At 52.4% G+C, this 14437-nt stretch overlaps 1 protein-coding gene across 3 annotated transcripts; it reads right to left on the reverse strand.

The window, feature by feature from the left end:
• Nucleotides 1–480: 480 nt before the first annotated feature.
• On the reverse strand, nucleotides 481–14046 carry Sema4g (semaphorin 4G). Of its 3 annotated transcripts, none has more exons than XR_011707295.1 (16): nucleotides 13964–14046; nucleotides 10310–10808; nucleotides 10070–10218; nucleotides 9760–9822; nucleotides 7169–7267; nucleotides 6969–7062; nucleotides 6713–6826; nucleotides 6345–6514; nucleotides 6092–6261; nucleotides 5654–5798; nucleotides 5322–5544; nucleotides 4972–5087; nucleotides 4667–4842; nucleotides 4445–4506; nucleotides 1740–2792; nucleotides 481–1601 (listed from the first exon to the last, which is right to left on the reverse strand). XR_011707295.1 is itself a non-coding variant. In XM_027930333.2 (15 exons), the coding sequence occupies exons 2-15, from the start codon at nucleotides 10431–10433 to the stop codon at nucleotides 1963–1965; spliced, it is 2535 nt and encodes an 844-aa protein (XP_027786134.1). In that variant the 5' UTR covers nucleotides 10434–10808; nucleotides 13964–14046; the 3' UTR covers nucleotides 481–1962. The 3 variants fall into 3 exon arrangements, 1 of the variants encoding a protein (XP_027786134.1); XR_011707294.1 differs by having other exon boundaries at nucleotides 1736–2792; XM_027930333.2 differs by having other exon boundaries at nucleotides 481–2792.
• Nucleotides 14047–14437: the final 391 nt, after the last annotated feature.

A 14437-nucleotide genomic window follows, 5' to 3' on the forward strand; every position in this document is an offset into this window, starting at 1 on the left:
GGGAGGCTGAGGCAGGAGGATCACAAGTTCGAGGCTGGCCTCAGGACTTAGTGAGGCCCTAAGTAGCAACTTAGTTACTACTGTCTCAAAAATAAAAATAGCTGGGGATGTAGCTCAGTGGTAAAGTTCCCCTGGGTTCAATCCCCCAACCCCAAAACAAAAAGGCAGGGAATCAGGCATGGTGACATGTACAAAAAGTAAAAAGTCGGAAAACCCTTGTGTGAATTCTTCAACTGCTGTGATTTTCTTGTTTGTCATGACCTTAAACCACAGTCAATGAATAATGTGAGCCTTAATAAAAGGGACTGTGTGCCCACCCAGTACAGCCATGATGGAAGCTAAGGATCTCAGTTTCCTTTGCAAATAGTTGTATGGAAAGCAAGGCCAATCCTGGATGCAAGAACCACTGTAGCACTCTCTCCATAAGCTCAGAGCCTTACCCTGAGGACCAGGGCAAGTCAATCAGACTACTCAGAGATGTGGGGAAAAAAGATATTTATTAACCAGCATTGGGGGAGGAGCTGAGCCCAGGCTCCCCACTCTCACATGCCTATTCCACCCACCTGGGGATGAGTGGGGACATTCCTAAAGAACTGCAGCCGTTCTCACAATAAATACATTCATTGTGGGGTGGAGGTGGGAGAGGTTGGGTGAAGGGCAGTAAAAACCCGTGGGATTCCACGTTCTCAGCTACAAAAATAACAGTCATCCTCACCCAATGGGAATGGGGGAGCTCAGAATTGATTGTCCCATATGGGCCTGAAGACTTCAGAGGCCCCTGGACTCTGAAAGTGTCCCGGTGAGGTAGGACAGGGGTGGGAGCCAAGCATCCAAACTCCCAGCCTCTGCCCTTTGCATAGTTCCAAGAACGGGCTTAGTGTGCCAGGTGAGACATCAGTCCTCTTCTCTCCCTGCTGTGGCTGAGGGGGAGAAAATGCTTGGTCCCCAAAAGGGAAGCTGGCTCATTGAGTGCAGTGTTGGTCACCCGTCCTAGGGAAGGGTCGGCAAAGACAGCTAAATGGGAGGGGGATCTCCCTTTGAAATGTCCATGGACCAAACCTGACAGACACAGGTCCAAGGCAGCAAGGGGAGGCTCAGGTGCACGTGGGTGGAAATGTAAGCACATGTGATGTGGGTGTGTTACCACATATGCATAGGGAAAGGACATGCCTAGAGCTCTGTTGCTCTTCGGTGTGACCAAGGGGAGTGGGGAGGCAGACTCACAAGGGCTGCACAGGAAGGCAGAAGAGGGGAATGATGCAGTCTTATCTCCCAGGCTGGCCTGATCCCAAGCTCTTGCCAATGGCATCAACACATTGTGGGGGCGGGGAGGGGGGACTGGGGAAGATAACTAGACAGGGATGTGACAATTGGAAGGGTACCCCAAATCCAGAAGAAGAGATGAAACACAAGAATGTAGCAGGAGAGGGTAGGGTGGGGTGGGGCACTGCAGCCCAGCTGATGAACATTCTTCCATGAGCACATGTGAATGTATGCAGGGCTCAGGTGGCTAGCAGAGGTCTTATCTGGCTTCAGGATGATCTACCAAACAGGGCCATGCAGAGGGTGGTGACATTGAGGCCATCTGGATCTGCAGAGCCCTACCTGGGAGAAAGGAAAGGTTGGGCAGATAATGGAAGCAGAGGATGGAGTAAGTACTCTCCTCCCAAGCATTTAGGTTAAGGGAATAGGAACTGTGTCTGGATCAGCAGAGCACCTGGTCCCCAGGGAGCACCTACCTCTGAGGAGCACCGGTTGGCCTGGGCTGCTCACACATAGGTCTTGGAGACTGAGAAAGGGGCTTAGGCTGGGCCTGACTGGCCAGCCCTACAGAGACATCAAAAAGGTGGGAGAAGGGCATGGAGTAGGGGGTGTGAAGGAGAGTGGCTATGTTGGGGAGGCAGCAGCCCAGCCTGGGGCACACAGGCTGGCTTGGAAGAGAATTTGTTCCGGAGGCTGGGCTCAAACAGAGCTCTCATCTAGCTGTTCCACGAGCTGCGTGTGCTTCCTCTTCTCCAAGATGCGGCTGAGTTCCTCAGCAAAGGAGCAGGGCCCTGCTGGCATTCCATTGTTGCTCTGCCTCAGGAGCACATAACTGTTGCCATTCATCCTCCGCAGCCGGCTGGGTAGTGCCACCAGCCCATTGGTCAGCTCAGTCGGTGGTGGTGGAGGTGGTGGGGGCGGTGGAGCTGGGGCACCCTCCCCAGGGATGATCTGGAGGCAGCTGCCCTCCAAGCCCCCAGCCCCCTCCCCATCATCACCCTCATCTTCCTCTCCAGGACATTGGCCTGAGACTGTCTGCAACTGCACAGCAGAGCCCCCTACCCGGCTAGCCCGACCCAGTGAGTATTTCCGTCTGCGTCCTCGTCTGCCTCCCCGAAGACAAGCAACATAGAGGAGGGAGGAGGCCAGGATGAGGCAGAGGCCACCAAGTGCAGCAATGGCTAGCACATAGAGCAGCCTCACGTCTGGTGCCAGCTGTGCCCCAGGCATGGCAGGGGCTTGTGGAGCTGGGGCAGGAGTGGCAGGCCGGACTGTGAGGCTGTAGGAAGCCAGCAGGGTACGGAGGTCATTCTCCTCTGCATAGCAGCTATAGTTTCCACTGTGCTCAGGCTGTGTGTCTGTCACTAGCAGCCCATCCACGCCCACACGGTAGCCATCCTGCCCATCACTTAGGCCTTTGCTCCCATTGAGTAGCCACAAAGCACGGGCCAGGTTGGATGGCTGGTCACAAGGCAGAAGGACATCATCACCCCGGAGCACAGAACGGGTCTTCAGTGGTGGTGGTGGCCCTGGGAAGGAGGGTGGAAAAGTCATTACCTACTCATCCCAGGAGGGCATTGGAAATGGCAGGAGTGGCAGGCCGGACTGTGAAGCTGTAGGAAGCCAGCAGAGTACGGAGGCCATTCTCCTCTGCATAGCAGCCATAGTTTCCACTGTGCTCAGGCTGTGTGTCTGTCACTAGCAGCCCATCCACGCCCATACGGTAGCCATCCTGGTGCCAGGATGAGACACTGGTACTAAGCATAGAGTCTTAGAATCAGTGACAGCTTACCAAGCCCGTGTGCTTACACTCCCACATGGGTTCCCGTGACCCTTCTCAGGATGCAGGTGGTGCCTGGGCCCATTTGCCTTCTCTTCATGCTCCCATGCTCTCTTGTGATTTCAGTCTCTGCCATCTGCCAGTGACTCCTAATCTCTACCTCCTGCTCAGACCTCTCTCTCCTGAGTGCCAGACTTGACTACCATATGCTAGGCATCTCCACATGAAATCTTTTGGGCACCTAACTAAGGCCAAAGCCTCACTTCCAAACTAAACCAGGTTCTTGCTTTGCATTGCTACCGCAATAAATGGTGCCACCAGCTGCTCAGTTTCCTTTGCCTGTCTTTCTTTCCCACCTTTATATTCAGCTCTCATCATAATCTCTCTGATCTGTTCACTTCTCTCTTTCCACAACTGCCAAGCCATTCAGGTCCCCATAGAACCCATTCTCTAAGCAGTAGTTGGGTGATCTGAAAGTACCACAAATCTGATTCATGCCACTCCCCTGCCTACAACTCTTCAGAGTATCCTTTTGCTTTTCAGGTAAAGACCCAGATCCTCAGCATGGTATTGGACCACCTCTCCAGCTTCTTCTGATGCTCTAACATGTATAGCTCCCTCTACTTAGGTGTCATTGCCCTACCCCAGGACCTTCACCTACCTGGTTAATTTGTGGGAGACAGCATAGCATAATAATCTAAAGAACAAACTGAATCAGATGCTGGGGGTTAGGTTTAAATTCTGACCTTGCTGCTTAATAGCTGAGTACCTTTAAGCAGTTTACTTATATTTCTTGTGCCTGAGGGGTTGTCCCTGAAGAGGATAATAATGGCACTTCTGTCATAGGCACTGTGAGAATAAGTGTACATAATGATATGTGTTTAGATCAGTGCCTGGCACATACTGAGTACTCAGTACATGTTAGCTATGATCATTCACATCTGTTCTTCCTTCACATGTCACTTCATCTTCCTTGGGGAAATATCCACTACCCTTCTGAACCTTGTCATAGTTATAATTATTAATAATTATCGTTGGTTATTTTTGTGATCATTTGAGTGCTTGCCCCACCACCACCACCACTTGGCTATAAGCTTCAGAAGTGACAAGACACTTGACACTTTCTTTTAATCCCATGCTGGAGATCCATCACAGGATCTCACACATATTGCTCTACTACTGAGCTACATCCCTAGCCTGACACTTGAACCTGTTTCCTTGTTTATAATTTGTTTGAGCTATTGAGCTCTTATTCTGTGCCAGGCTGTGTGCTGGATCATCCTCACTGAAGGCACATAGATGCAGCCACTCATGCACAAACATGGCCATACAAGTGATGGTAAATGGCCAAGAGGACAGGCTCTGCAGCCAGACCCACACAGATCCAAGAGTGTCACTTACCTGTATCCCTGCTGCCTTCACAGCCTCTGTTTCCTCTCTCTATGTCTTGTATCACTGCTGTCCTGGGGACAGAAGGTCAGGGTTCATGAACAAGGCCAACTGGGCTTTAGTTTCCCCAGTGAAAGGGTTGATGGGGCTGTGAACCAATAACTAGCTCCCACTTCCCCTATGACTGAGGCCTTTCTCCTCCACTTGGGCCACATGCAACCCTCTCCACTTCACCTGCTACTCTGGGACCTGTTGGCTGTGGTGGTGGCTGCCATGCAGGCATGGATGCTGGGGTTCCAGCCACAGTAGGGGTCCCGTGCTAGGATGCAGTCATAGCAGGAACGGTAGCGGGAGCAGCTGGACAGTGGTAGCTGGATGACTCCACTAGGGGCCCCCACGTAGAGGCTATGCTGGAAGCCAGAGAGGAGAGCTGGTTGACAACATCCCCCACCCCATTTACAAAACACACACAGCCTTGCCCAGCCTCCCACTCCCCTTGTTTCAGCAAGGACTTTTTGGAGGTCAGAAATCAGAGGTACCTGCATTGGAGATATGACTAGATTGTCCACAGACTGGGGCTCCCTGAACACTTGTGTCTCTTCGATAATGTGCATCCCAGAGCCCAGGACAACGGCCTTGTGGATCCAGCCATCAGCTGCCGTGGAAAGGGATGAAAGTCAAACCCAAACAATGTGATCTTCCCTCAGCACCCCACAGGAGGCCTGATGGGAACAGCTCAGGAATCATGATGTGGGGAACAAGGATTCAGCAGTAGCAGTGGGAACTCAGTACACTGGGAACTCCCAATAGTCATGGCAGGAATGTCTGGGATGTTTAGAAACATTAATGATCAAAGCTAACAGGGACCAGGGATTTGGGTTAGAAGCACCTGTGCCCAGAAAGAGCAAGTCATAGATGGCTCCAGAAGGTGTGGTGACGGGTGTCCCTGTGAGGTGTGTGTAGCGCACGTTGCGTTTAAGCAGCAGGGGGCGTCCACGTGTGGGTACCACAGGCCGAGCCATCAGTGGGTGCAACTTCACAAAGTCCAGGACCAGGGATGGCAAGTCTTGGGATGAGTTGTAGCCTCGGCTACGCAATGAATCTGTGATGCACTGGGGTGGGGAATGGGGATGGTGAATCTCAGGACTCTTCCACCTGCCTTCCATAAGGCCAGACCCTCCTCTCCCTCCCAGGGCTCTGGCCCTATGTCTGGGAGCTCACCGAGCCAGGCCGGGGCTCAGGCACCCCACCCTCATAGCGGCCCCAGCGCCGGACACCATCCTGGTATTCCATGTAGGGCCCCGCGAAGACAGCCTGCACCTCAGCCAGGTCATAGCGGCAGATGGCTGAGGCCTCCAAGGTCTTCCTAGGAATGGGACGTATAGGGGAAGAGACTGAGTCACACTGAGTGTAGCCTTCCCCAACCCATGTTTAGCTAGCCTGGAGCTACTGTTTCCTTGTCTAGACCTGACTATAGACACTCAGGGCCTGTTCCATGGGAGAGTGGCTGCTGTGGCCTCTGGCCCCAGGCTAGCTTGGTGCCTGATGTTCTCATTTTGCAGCCACTATTCTCCACAATGGACCTACCTTATCCTCACTGACCTCTGCTTCAGCCCAAGTTGTTCCCAGTCAATGCCTCCCCATTGTCCTGGCACTTACCACTGTGTGGTCAGTGTGAAAGTGGCATAGAAGTGTGTGCGGGCGGAGGTGTCAGCATCCAGGCTGCAGACCGCACGCAGTGTCTCATACTGTGGAATGTGACATATGAGACGAGCCTTGAGGAAGGATGTCCACTTCTTCTGCAGGATCTTCTTTCCTCCCAAATCTCCCTGGGGAGGTAGGGGGCAGAGGTTCAAGGACCAGGGTCAGAGATCAAGCCTCTACCCTATGCCCTGACTTCAGCCCTATGTACCTTGCACACACGGGCCACACGGGCCACACGGTGGCTGCTGCGGCTCTGAGTGAAGCTGCTGGAGCCTTCCTCAGCAGCACGCTCCGTGAAGAAGTAGTAAACCTTGTCATCGTCACCCACTGCACTGGCCTTGCTCTCCCGTACCAGCACAGAGAACACAAATTCAGCATCTGTGGGTTGAGCAGTTAAGTGTCTTCTGAGACAGGCTGGGGACCTCTGCCCCACCCTATCCCTCCCTTGACAACGCACAGGAGTGGAATGAATAGGCTCACCTGGGGACTTGGGGATGGGATGGTCAGCTGCCCAAGGGAGTAAAAATGAAGAAATAGACCCCTACCCCCCTTCATCCTGTGCCTCATCCTCCTAACCATTGAGCCAGTGCATTGGTGCCTCCTCAGTTCTCAGAGAATGTGGGTGGCGGCTCCGGCGGATGTCAGGAATGCTCCGGAATTCATACCGTGTGGCTGTGTAGAGGCCTCCATCTGAGGCAGGGACATGCCAGGAATGAGACATGTCATATACATCAGGGCACACAACACACGTAGGTGGCAAGTCCTATTGACAAGATCCACTAAATGCCATCCTTGTGAATGAAGGGCTGGGCGGGGAGGAATGCCTGCTTACCAATGATGAGGCCTGTGAAGCCGCGGGCTGGGTCATAAGGACACTTCTCCTTCCCCTCCTCGAAGCTGGTTGGAAGGGTGAAGGCCTCAGCATCCTAGGGAATGAGGTACCAACAGTCAGTCACAGGACAGGCATGGGCTGCAGCCCAAGGTTAGACCAGTCTAGGGTCAGCAGTCAGGGCTCGGGTCAGTCATACTCACAATGGCTGCACAGAGGGGCTGGAAGGCATGAGTCCCACATGCATAAAGGTGGGTGGCATTGAGCCGCTGTAGAAACCGGACATGGTTGAAACACTCGGTCTGTGGGATGAGGTAGTGGAGAAGTGTGAGTCCCCTGCTTAGCTAGAGGCCTCCTCCCTTAATCTATTTTAGAGTCTGTCTCTTTCCCCCACTCACAGGACAAACAGTTCTAAGATGCTCATGGGCCTTTGTATTGCCCAGATTACAAAATATTCCCTGGCACTCTCTGTCCTTAACCTACCAGTGACAAAGCTCTTGGATCACCTAACACCACAGCTTCTCCTGTGTCTCCTGGAGCTCCCTCCACCCCCAGTTCTGGAGCTTCCAGGGCTCCCACCACCCTGAGATGCTTTTCCCCCACTGAACTCCTTCTCAGGCATGTTCCTTGTCCAGGAGCTCCCACACCCTGCCTCTCTCTCTCCACCTGCCATCCCTTAGATACACCAAACTCACCTTGTCAGGAGGCAAACTCATCTCCTCCCTAACCTGCATCTTCCCTCCTAAACCTGCTCATCCAGTCTTTCCCACCTCATTCACTGCCTCCATCCTGTTCTCAAGGATGGAGCCAGGAGTCAGGAGTCATCTTCACTGCTTCTCACTCCCTCGCCCCCACATTCAGTCCCTCTTCATGATTCATTCTTTGTCCTAAATTGCTCTTGAACTTGGTCCAATTTACCTTATCACCACTGCCCAATTCAAATTACTACCATCATTTCTTTCTTGGACAACTTCAGCAGCCTCCTGACTATCCTCTGCAACTCTTTTTGTTCAGTGAATGAGGAATACTTGCATGTAGTATGAAATTTGAAAAGGTATAAGGGGATGTGTTGTAATCAGTCTCCCATTTATTCCTGTCTCCCAGGTAGTCTGTGACTGGGGACTGCTACTACCACTGTCTGGAGCTTCCTTCTAGAGATGTTCTACCAATCAACACACTCTTGCTCCTCTCCAACCCAATTCTCAAAGCGCATTTCACAAATGTAAACTAGATCATATCATTGCAGTGGCTCATCAGTGCCCTGAACAGAGTCCCTCAAGCCCCTGGCCCTGCATCACTGGGCCCTGCCCCTTACCCCTGTCTCGGCCTCACTCACTCAATTCTAGCCACACTGGCCTACTCTGTCTTTCAAATGCCCTAAGCTACCACTCTCTTCACTTCTCTGCCTTGTTAATGATTCTTCCTCCTGTCTGTTGCCCAGGGTTTGAGTCTACACAGTCTTCTCTATCTCCTCCCACTCTCTCACCTGCTGTAGCCCCTGGCATCTGTCCCTTCGTTGTTAGCCTTCTCAGTCCTCTTTCCTCTGACCCATAGGATACTACTCCAGCCTCACCAATGCTTTTCCTGTCTCTAGATTCAGCCTATTTGAGTCTTTCTGGTGTCTGGGCCAGATAAACTTTCCTACAGTGAGCTTACCCTAAGATGTTTACATTTTAAAAGCCATCCCTGCTCTGTCCCAGGACACACACTGCTTTCAATTCTGGGGAGGAATTCTGTGGTCAAATAAGTTTGAAAAACCACAGGTAAAACCTATCTTAGAAACTTAAAGATATTGCTGTGCATTGTGGAACTGAACATGCAACACTTTCCAAACAAACTGGATCATTAAACCCCTCTTTTGAAAATTAATCTCCCTCAGCACAATGAGAAACAGTCTCAGAAGCCTTCCCACTCAAAGTGTTGTATGGGAACTACTGCCTCAGCGTCACCTGGGAGCTTGTCAGAACTATAGAATCCTAGGCCCTTTCCAGACCTACTGATTTAGCATCTGTATTTGTAATATACCCAGGTGAATCACATGTAGTTTGAGAGCCCTGAGATAAGGTATTAAATGTGAGGGTGCCCATTGTCATAGAATAAAATCCAAAGCCTCTGCTGGGCATTATGGCCTTCCATGACTAGGGTTCTACTTATCTCACTAACCCTGTTATCTACCCACACTGCACCAAGAGGCAGCCTTTTATAGAATCTCCTGGATTCTCCTCTTTAAATTCAGCTGTCCCAGCATCACCCCAGAATCAAGAGTCTCCAGGCCAGTGAAACTTGGGAATGTGTACTTTTAAAAAAGCTTTCCAGATAGATTCTGTTACATAGTTAGATGCAGTTCCCTTGCAAACACCATGTTCTTTAGCCAGATAGGGCTGGCATTTCCATAATGCCCCTCCATGGAATAGTGGGTACTAGAGCTAGTCCCCCACCAAAACCTCATTTCTGTTATCTGTAAAATGGGGAAATATTACTTCATAGTTATTTTAGAACTTGAGGAAGATAACAGCTAAGTGAGCACTTACTAGAGGTTACTTCTTATTATCATGATTATAATTTGGGAGTTCAGAGGGGATTAAGATGCCCTGATAGGACAAACTATAAGCCACCAGATGTTTGGATTAGAAGGGCTACACCCCAGGTCTGCCACTCCAGCAGCACTCAGTTTTTTTTTGTGGTTGAAAAGTTGACTGGGGAGTCTGTACCACCTCATCTGTGTCCCTATCAACCCCGGCATCCCCAACTGAGGAGAAGGAAGGAGCTGGAGACAGGGCAGACCACCACATACCTGGTTGTTTTTCCCTTTTTGATGACATTTGCTTTGCATCTCTGGGGAGGCCTCCCACTGGATCTAGCAGGGGTAAAGGGAATGGATAGATGCATTGACAATACCCATTACCCAGAGGGTTCAAGGGAGCTGGAAAAACTGGGATGGGGTGAATAGTAGGAGGAACACTGGATGCAAGGGAGACCTGGGCTGGGAAGGGAAGTGCTGTCCAAGGGGCTATGGAAGTCTGGCAGGGTTCTGGGAAGCTGAGGTCCCTGTGAACAGGATAAGGCTAAAGGCACTGAGGGTGGTCCAAGTTTCAGGGGCTGACCTCTTTGTGAGCCCCATCTCCTATGTCATGTGCACTGAGAGAGAACAGGGCGCCTCGAGCTCCCACCAGCAGCCTTGCAGAGGCCTCCTCCAACAGCAATGTTGAATAGTTCTGGGCTTGGCCCTTGAAGTGCCGGGTCCCGGAGAGCTCTAGGGAGAGCAGAGGCAGTGAGCCCAGTTTGGGGGCTGCCCCCTGCTCCCAGCCCTGGCTGCTGTGGCCTTTGAAGATTGAGGGTCTAACCTTCATAGGAAATGGTCATCCGTGGGGTGGCATCTAGTTCTCGGGAAGGTCGCCGCAAGGAGGGTCCAGGGACAGCTGTTGCTGTGAGGAGGCTCAGGAAGAGGGGCCAAAGCCTCCCCAACATCTTCTTGGGGAGGCCCAGACCAATAAGACCCCCAAGGGTAGCCAGGGCCAGTCACAGGAGGAGATGGGAAACACAGTCACAGGGGTCAAAGTCCAGGAAGGTCACATGGAAGGTCAGGGGACATGAGGCCTTGGGGTCAAGAAGTCATGGGGCCAGGGAGGATCCTGGAATGGGGGGGACATGGAGCCACAGGGTTGTGTGGCCATGGAATCTCAGCTATGGGGTCAGAGGGAAGGATGGATCACATGCCTTTCTGCATCAAATGCAAACTTCATGGTAATCGGAAGTTGCGGAGTCATAGAGGGTTCGTAGGTTACTGATGGGTCACCTTGCCCCTGATAGCAGGGCTATTCCTGGTTCTTTGAGGTCCGTTTTCTGAAGGAGGGGGGGAAAAAAACCAAAAGAGGATAAAAATCTCTTTGATCTGTGGGCAAGTGGAAGATTGTTGGCATTACCCAGTCTTCAGGGACACCAAAGGGTGGAGGTCCAGCTTCCATAGAACTCCTAGGACAGAATTGACTCATTCCTGTTCATCTCTGTTCTGATGCAGGAGGCTAGGATGGGAACTTGACCTCTTTATCTGATCCTGGACTCCCTCCAACTCAAACCCCAAGTAACACCCCTTCTTTGGCCAAGTCAGAAGCTCTTCTAGGTCCGCTTTGAGGTGGAATTTGTGTTCTCAAAAGAGAATGCTTCTTCAACAATGGGCAGCTGCTGCCCCTGCTGCCTGTGGGGGTGCCTTATGCAGGAAGGCCTGAACAGAGATGTTTAATGGGCCTTTGTTAATTTTGTCCTGTTTTCCTTTTGTTTTTTTCTTTTCCTTGGCCTGAGAGCTCCCTCTGGAATTTCTCTTTAATTAGACACTTCTCCTCCTCAGCATTCTTCTCTGGGGGGTGCACATCTCTGCCCTGCCTATGCGAGTCTGTACTGCACCCTCTGGCTAGGCATCCACACGTGTCCCTACCTGCTAGCAGGCATTCCACAGGCACAAGGGGGTCAGAACCAGGTATGAGTATATGGGTATCCCTAGCTGCACAGGTATAACATCTGTGCAGGAGACTGTAGTGTGCAAGACCAGTTAATGGAGACACAAGCAATGTGGATAAGGTGGATGGTGAGATCTCTGAGTTCTTGGCCACCTTCCCTGGCACATCTTGGAGATTATTCCCGTACCTGGATCCTCCCTCAAGCCAACAATTGGGATTGGGGGACAGGCTTTCCCTGGCACCTTTTACAGGTCTCCTGATCTCTGAGGGGGGTCCTTCATTTTCCCGGCCTGGGCTTGGTGTGGAGGTGGTTCAACTCACCTCATCTCATCAGATACCCAGAAGCAGGGTCAGAAGGTGCCACTGGCCTCTCCTCTTTCTTCCAGGTCAAATATTAACTATCTGGCCTTGAAGAGAGGGGAGGGATCAAGAGCTGGCTAGAGGATAACAGGAATTTGGAGGGTTTATTCAAGAGTTAAAGGTCAGCATGGGAGGGGAGAGTGAATATGAGAGGGAGAAGAGAGGGCCTGCAGATCACAGAAAGGGCACTAGTTCCTGATTTGGGGGCTGGGGCAACAGGAAGTTTCAGGCAAGCTTCTCATGTTCCACCCCTCACTGTGGAGGCACACCTGTTTACCTTTGGGGCCTCCTATTTGCTTAGCACAGAAGCGGGGAGCCCTATAGCCAGGAGGGATCAGTCCCTAGGATTGGGCAGAATGAACACACCCCAGGTTAAAGGAACCACTCAGAGTGCAGTACATGGCACATTTATACAGGTTTATCCTGAACCACATGGGTCCAAAGGAAGGTGATGTACATGCACAGGTGTGAGTATACATTCACAGGGAGGGCTATGAACACATGTATTCACAGGAGAGTCATTCACACACTCACACTCACAGGGAGGTTTGTGCACACTTATGTTTACATGGAGAGTCATGGCCATGTGTAGTGATACATTTCACATGTAAGGTTGCATTCATATGCCCATCCATTTTTTTGGGGGGGTATACCAGGGATTGAACTCAGAGGCACTAGACCATTGAGCCACATCCCCAGCCCTATTTTGCACTTTATTTAGAGACAGGGTTCACTGAGTTGCTTAGCACCTCGCTTTTGCTGAGGCTGGCTTTGAACTTGTGATCCTCCTGCCTCAGCCTCCTGAGCTGCTGGGATTACAGGCATGCACCACTGCACCCAGCGGATGATCAGGGTTCTAAACCTACATATGTGGGCTTATATAAAGGGCTGTATACCTATTCAACAGGAGAGTCCTGTATAGGTATACACAGGTGTGTAGGGACATGCACACAAACCCACTGAGTCAGGCATACTAATGTTCACAGAAGGGCCAGCTACATGTTGTGTTCACACAATACTCAAACACAATTACAACCATGTAGGGACAAGCACACATGCATACAGGGGTCTGATTCTTGCTGCAGGCTTGGTGGCTAACAGTGTTCACTGGGGTGAGGTGCAGAGCAGGACTGTAGGTAGCTTCCTTTCCCAAAGTCCCAATTCAAAGGCCAGATTCCAAGTGTGTATTGTGGTTCTGTGTGGGGATGGGGGACATGGGGATGTTGAGGGGAGGCTTCTGGGCTTCTGACCTGGAATGAGTGCATAGGTCAAGGCTACTCTGCAAGGGAGGGAGGAGGTAACTAACCCAGTCAGGAGGAGGTCCTTAGTTTTATCAAAGAGGGATGGAATGAAGTGCAAAACATAGCAGTCTTCCATCTCCATGCATACTGCAGTTCTAGATTTGGGGAATTAAGGATAGAAGTAAGTGGGAGCTCATAGCCCCCACTTAACCTGCTGGGAGGGATGACAGGCGGGGCTAACCAGACTAGGCAGAGCATTCATACCCCCTCCCCCAGTGGCTAAGCGGGTTCAAGGTCTCCAGTTCACACCCCACACTTCACCCTGAGTTCTACAGTTCAGGATGCCAGTCCCCTGAACTCCTATCACCTTCTCACTATTAGGTACTAAGGTGGAGAGGACTGGGGAAGGATGCCCCCCGCCCCCAACAGGATCAATGGAGGATCAGCCGGCTCTCGACCTTCAGCCCAGATGTCCACCTGCCTGTAGGCGGTATCTCCCTCTGCCCAGTAGGATGGCGGTCTCTCCTGGCTAGAGAGAGCCCCTCCCTTGCCACCCCCTCCCTCCACCATTCTGGACAGTCCGTGGTTCTCTCCTTTCGACAGATCTAACCTCAGTCTCTACTGCTGCAGCTCGAGGACAAGCTCTCCTTCGATCGCGCTGGACGCCGAGAGACGTGACCCAGATCCAGAGGAACACTGTTCACCACGCGGGTCCCCGCCCCGCTCCGGTCCCAGACTCCGCGGCGGCCGGTCTGCGCCCTGCGCGACCTGAGGCCTGGCCAGTGCCCCTCTAAAGCCTTTATGCAGGACTGGGGGTCTTGGCAGTGAGAAAGGCCTGGCCCAGTTCATAGGGTGGAGTGGACGTGGGGAAGGCTTTGCCCGGCTCCCGACCCCCAGCCCGGGCCTGGCCCCGTCGGCTGCCCGCACTCTCCGCCTTCCTCACCTTTGCGCGTTGGGATCCGGGGCCACAGAGACAGCGACGCGCGGTTCGGCGGCCGCACAGCACCAGCTGCCGGAGGAAGGGGCCGCGGCCAGAGGCGGGGCGGGGGTGGAGGCGGAGCCGGGGGTGGGGCGGGGGCCTGGAGGCGGGCCCACGGGCGGGGTGCGGGGAAGGCCGCTCTCTTCTTTCGCGCCCCCCACCCTAGCACAAAGGAGATGGCTTGAAGGTAAGGCTCACAAACAACCTTAGGGCATCTGGCGTCCCAGCTCTTCTAGGCCAAGCGACCTGGGTACCGCCCCCTACTGGGGGCTCTTGCCCAACCCGGTCGCCCTCCACAGGTTTGGCGCCCGCCCTCCCATTCTCTTTAACCTTAGGATCTCTCCCATTTGTCTACTGCAGGTGACCAGGAAATTTTGTCCTTTGAGGTTTTCCCTCTCCGATAGCCCTCTGGTCTGTTTCTAACTTCGACCTCACTTC

The sequence above is a fragment of the Marmota flaviventris genome, chromosome 4 (assembly GCF_047511675.1).
Source record: "Marmota flaviventris isolate mMarFla1 chromosome 4, mMarFla1.hap1, whole genome shotgun sequence".
Lineage (NCBI taxonomy): Eukaryota > Metazoa > Chordata > Mammalia > Rodentia > Sciuridae > Marmota > Marmota flaviventris.

Excerpts from the sequence above, each read along its gene's own strand:
- Sema4g (XM_027930333.2), bottom strand. The coding sequence starts at position 10,433 with ATGTTGGGGAGGCTTTGGCCCCTCTTCCTGAGCCTCCTCACAGCAACA. Across the intron at positions 5,088-5,321 it reads CTTGCTCTTTCTGGGCACAG|CTGATGGCTGGATCCACAAG; the intron begins GTGCTTCTAACC and ends TTTCCACGGCAG. Across the intron at positions 2,793-4,444 it reads TGAAGGCAGCAGGGATACAG|GGCCACCACCACCACTGAAG; the intron begins GTAAGTGACACT and ends CCTCCTTCCCAG.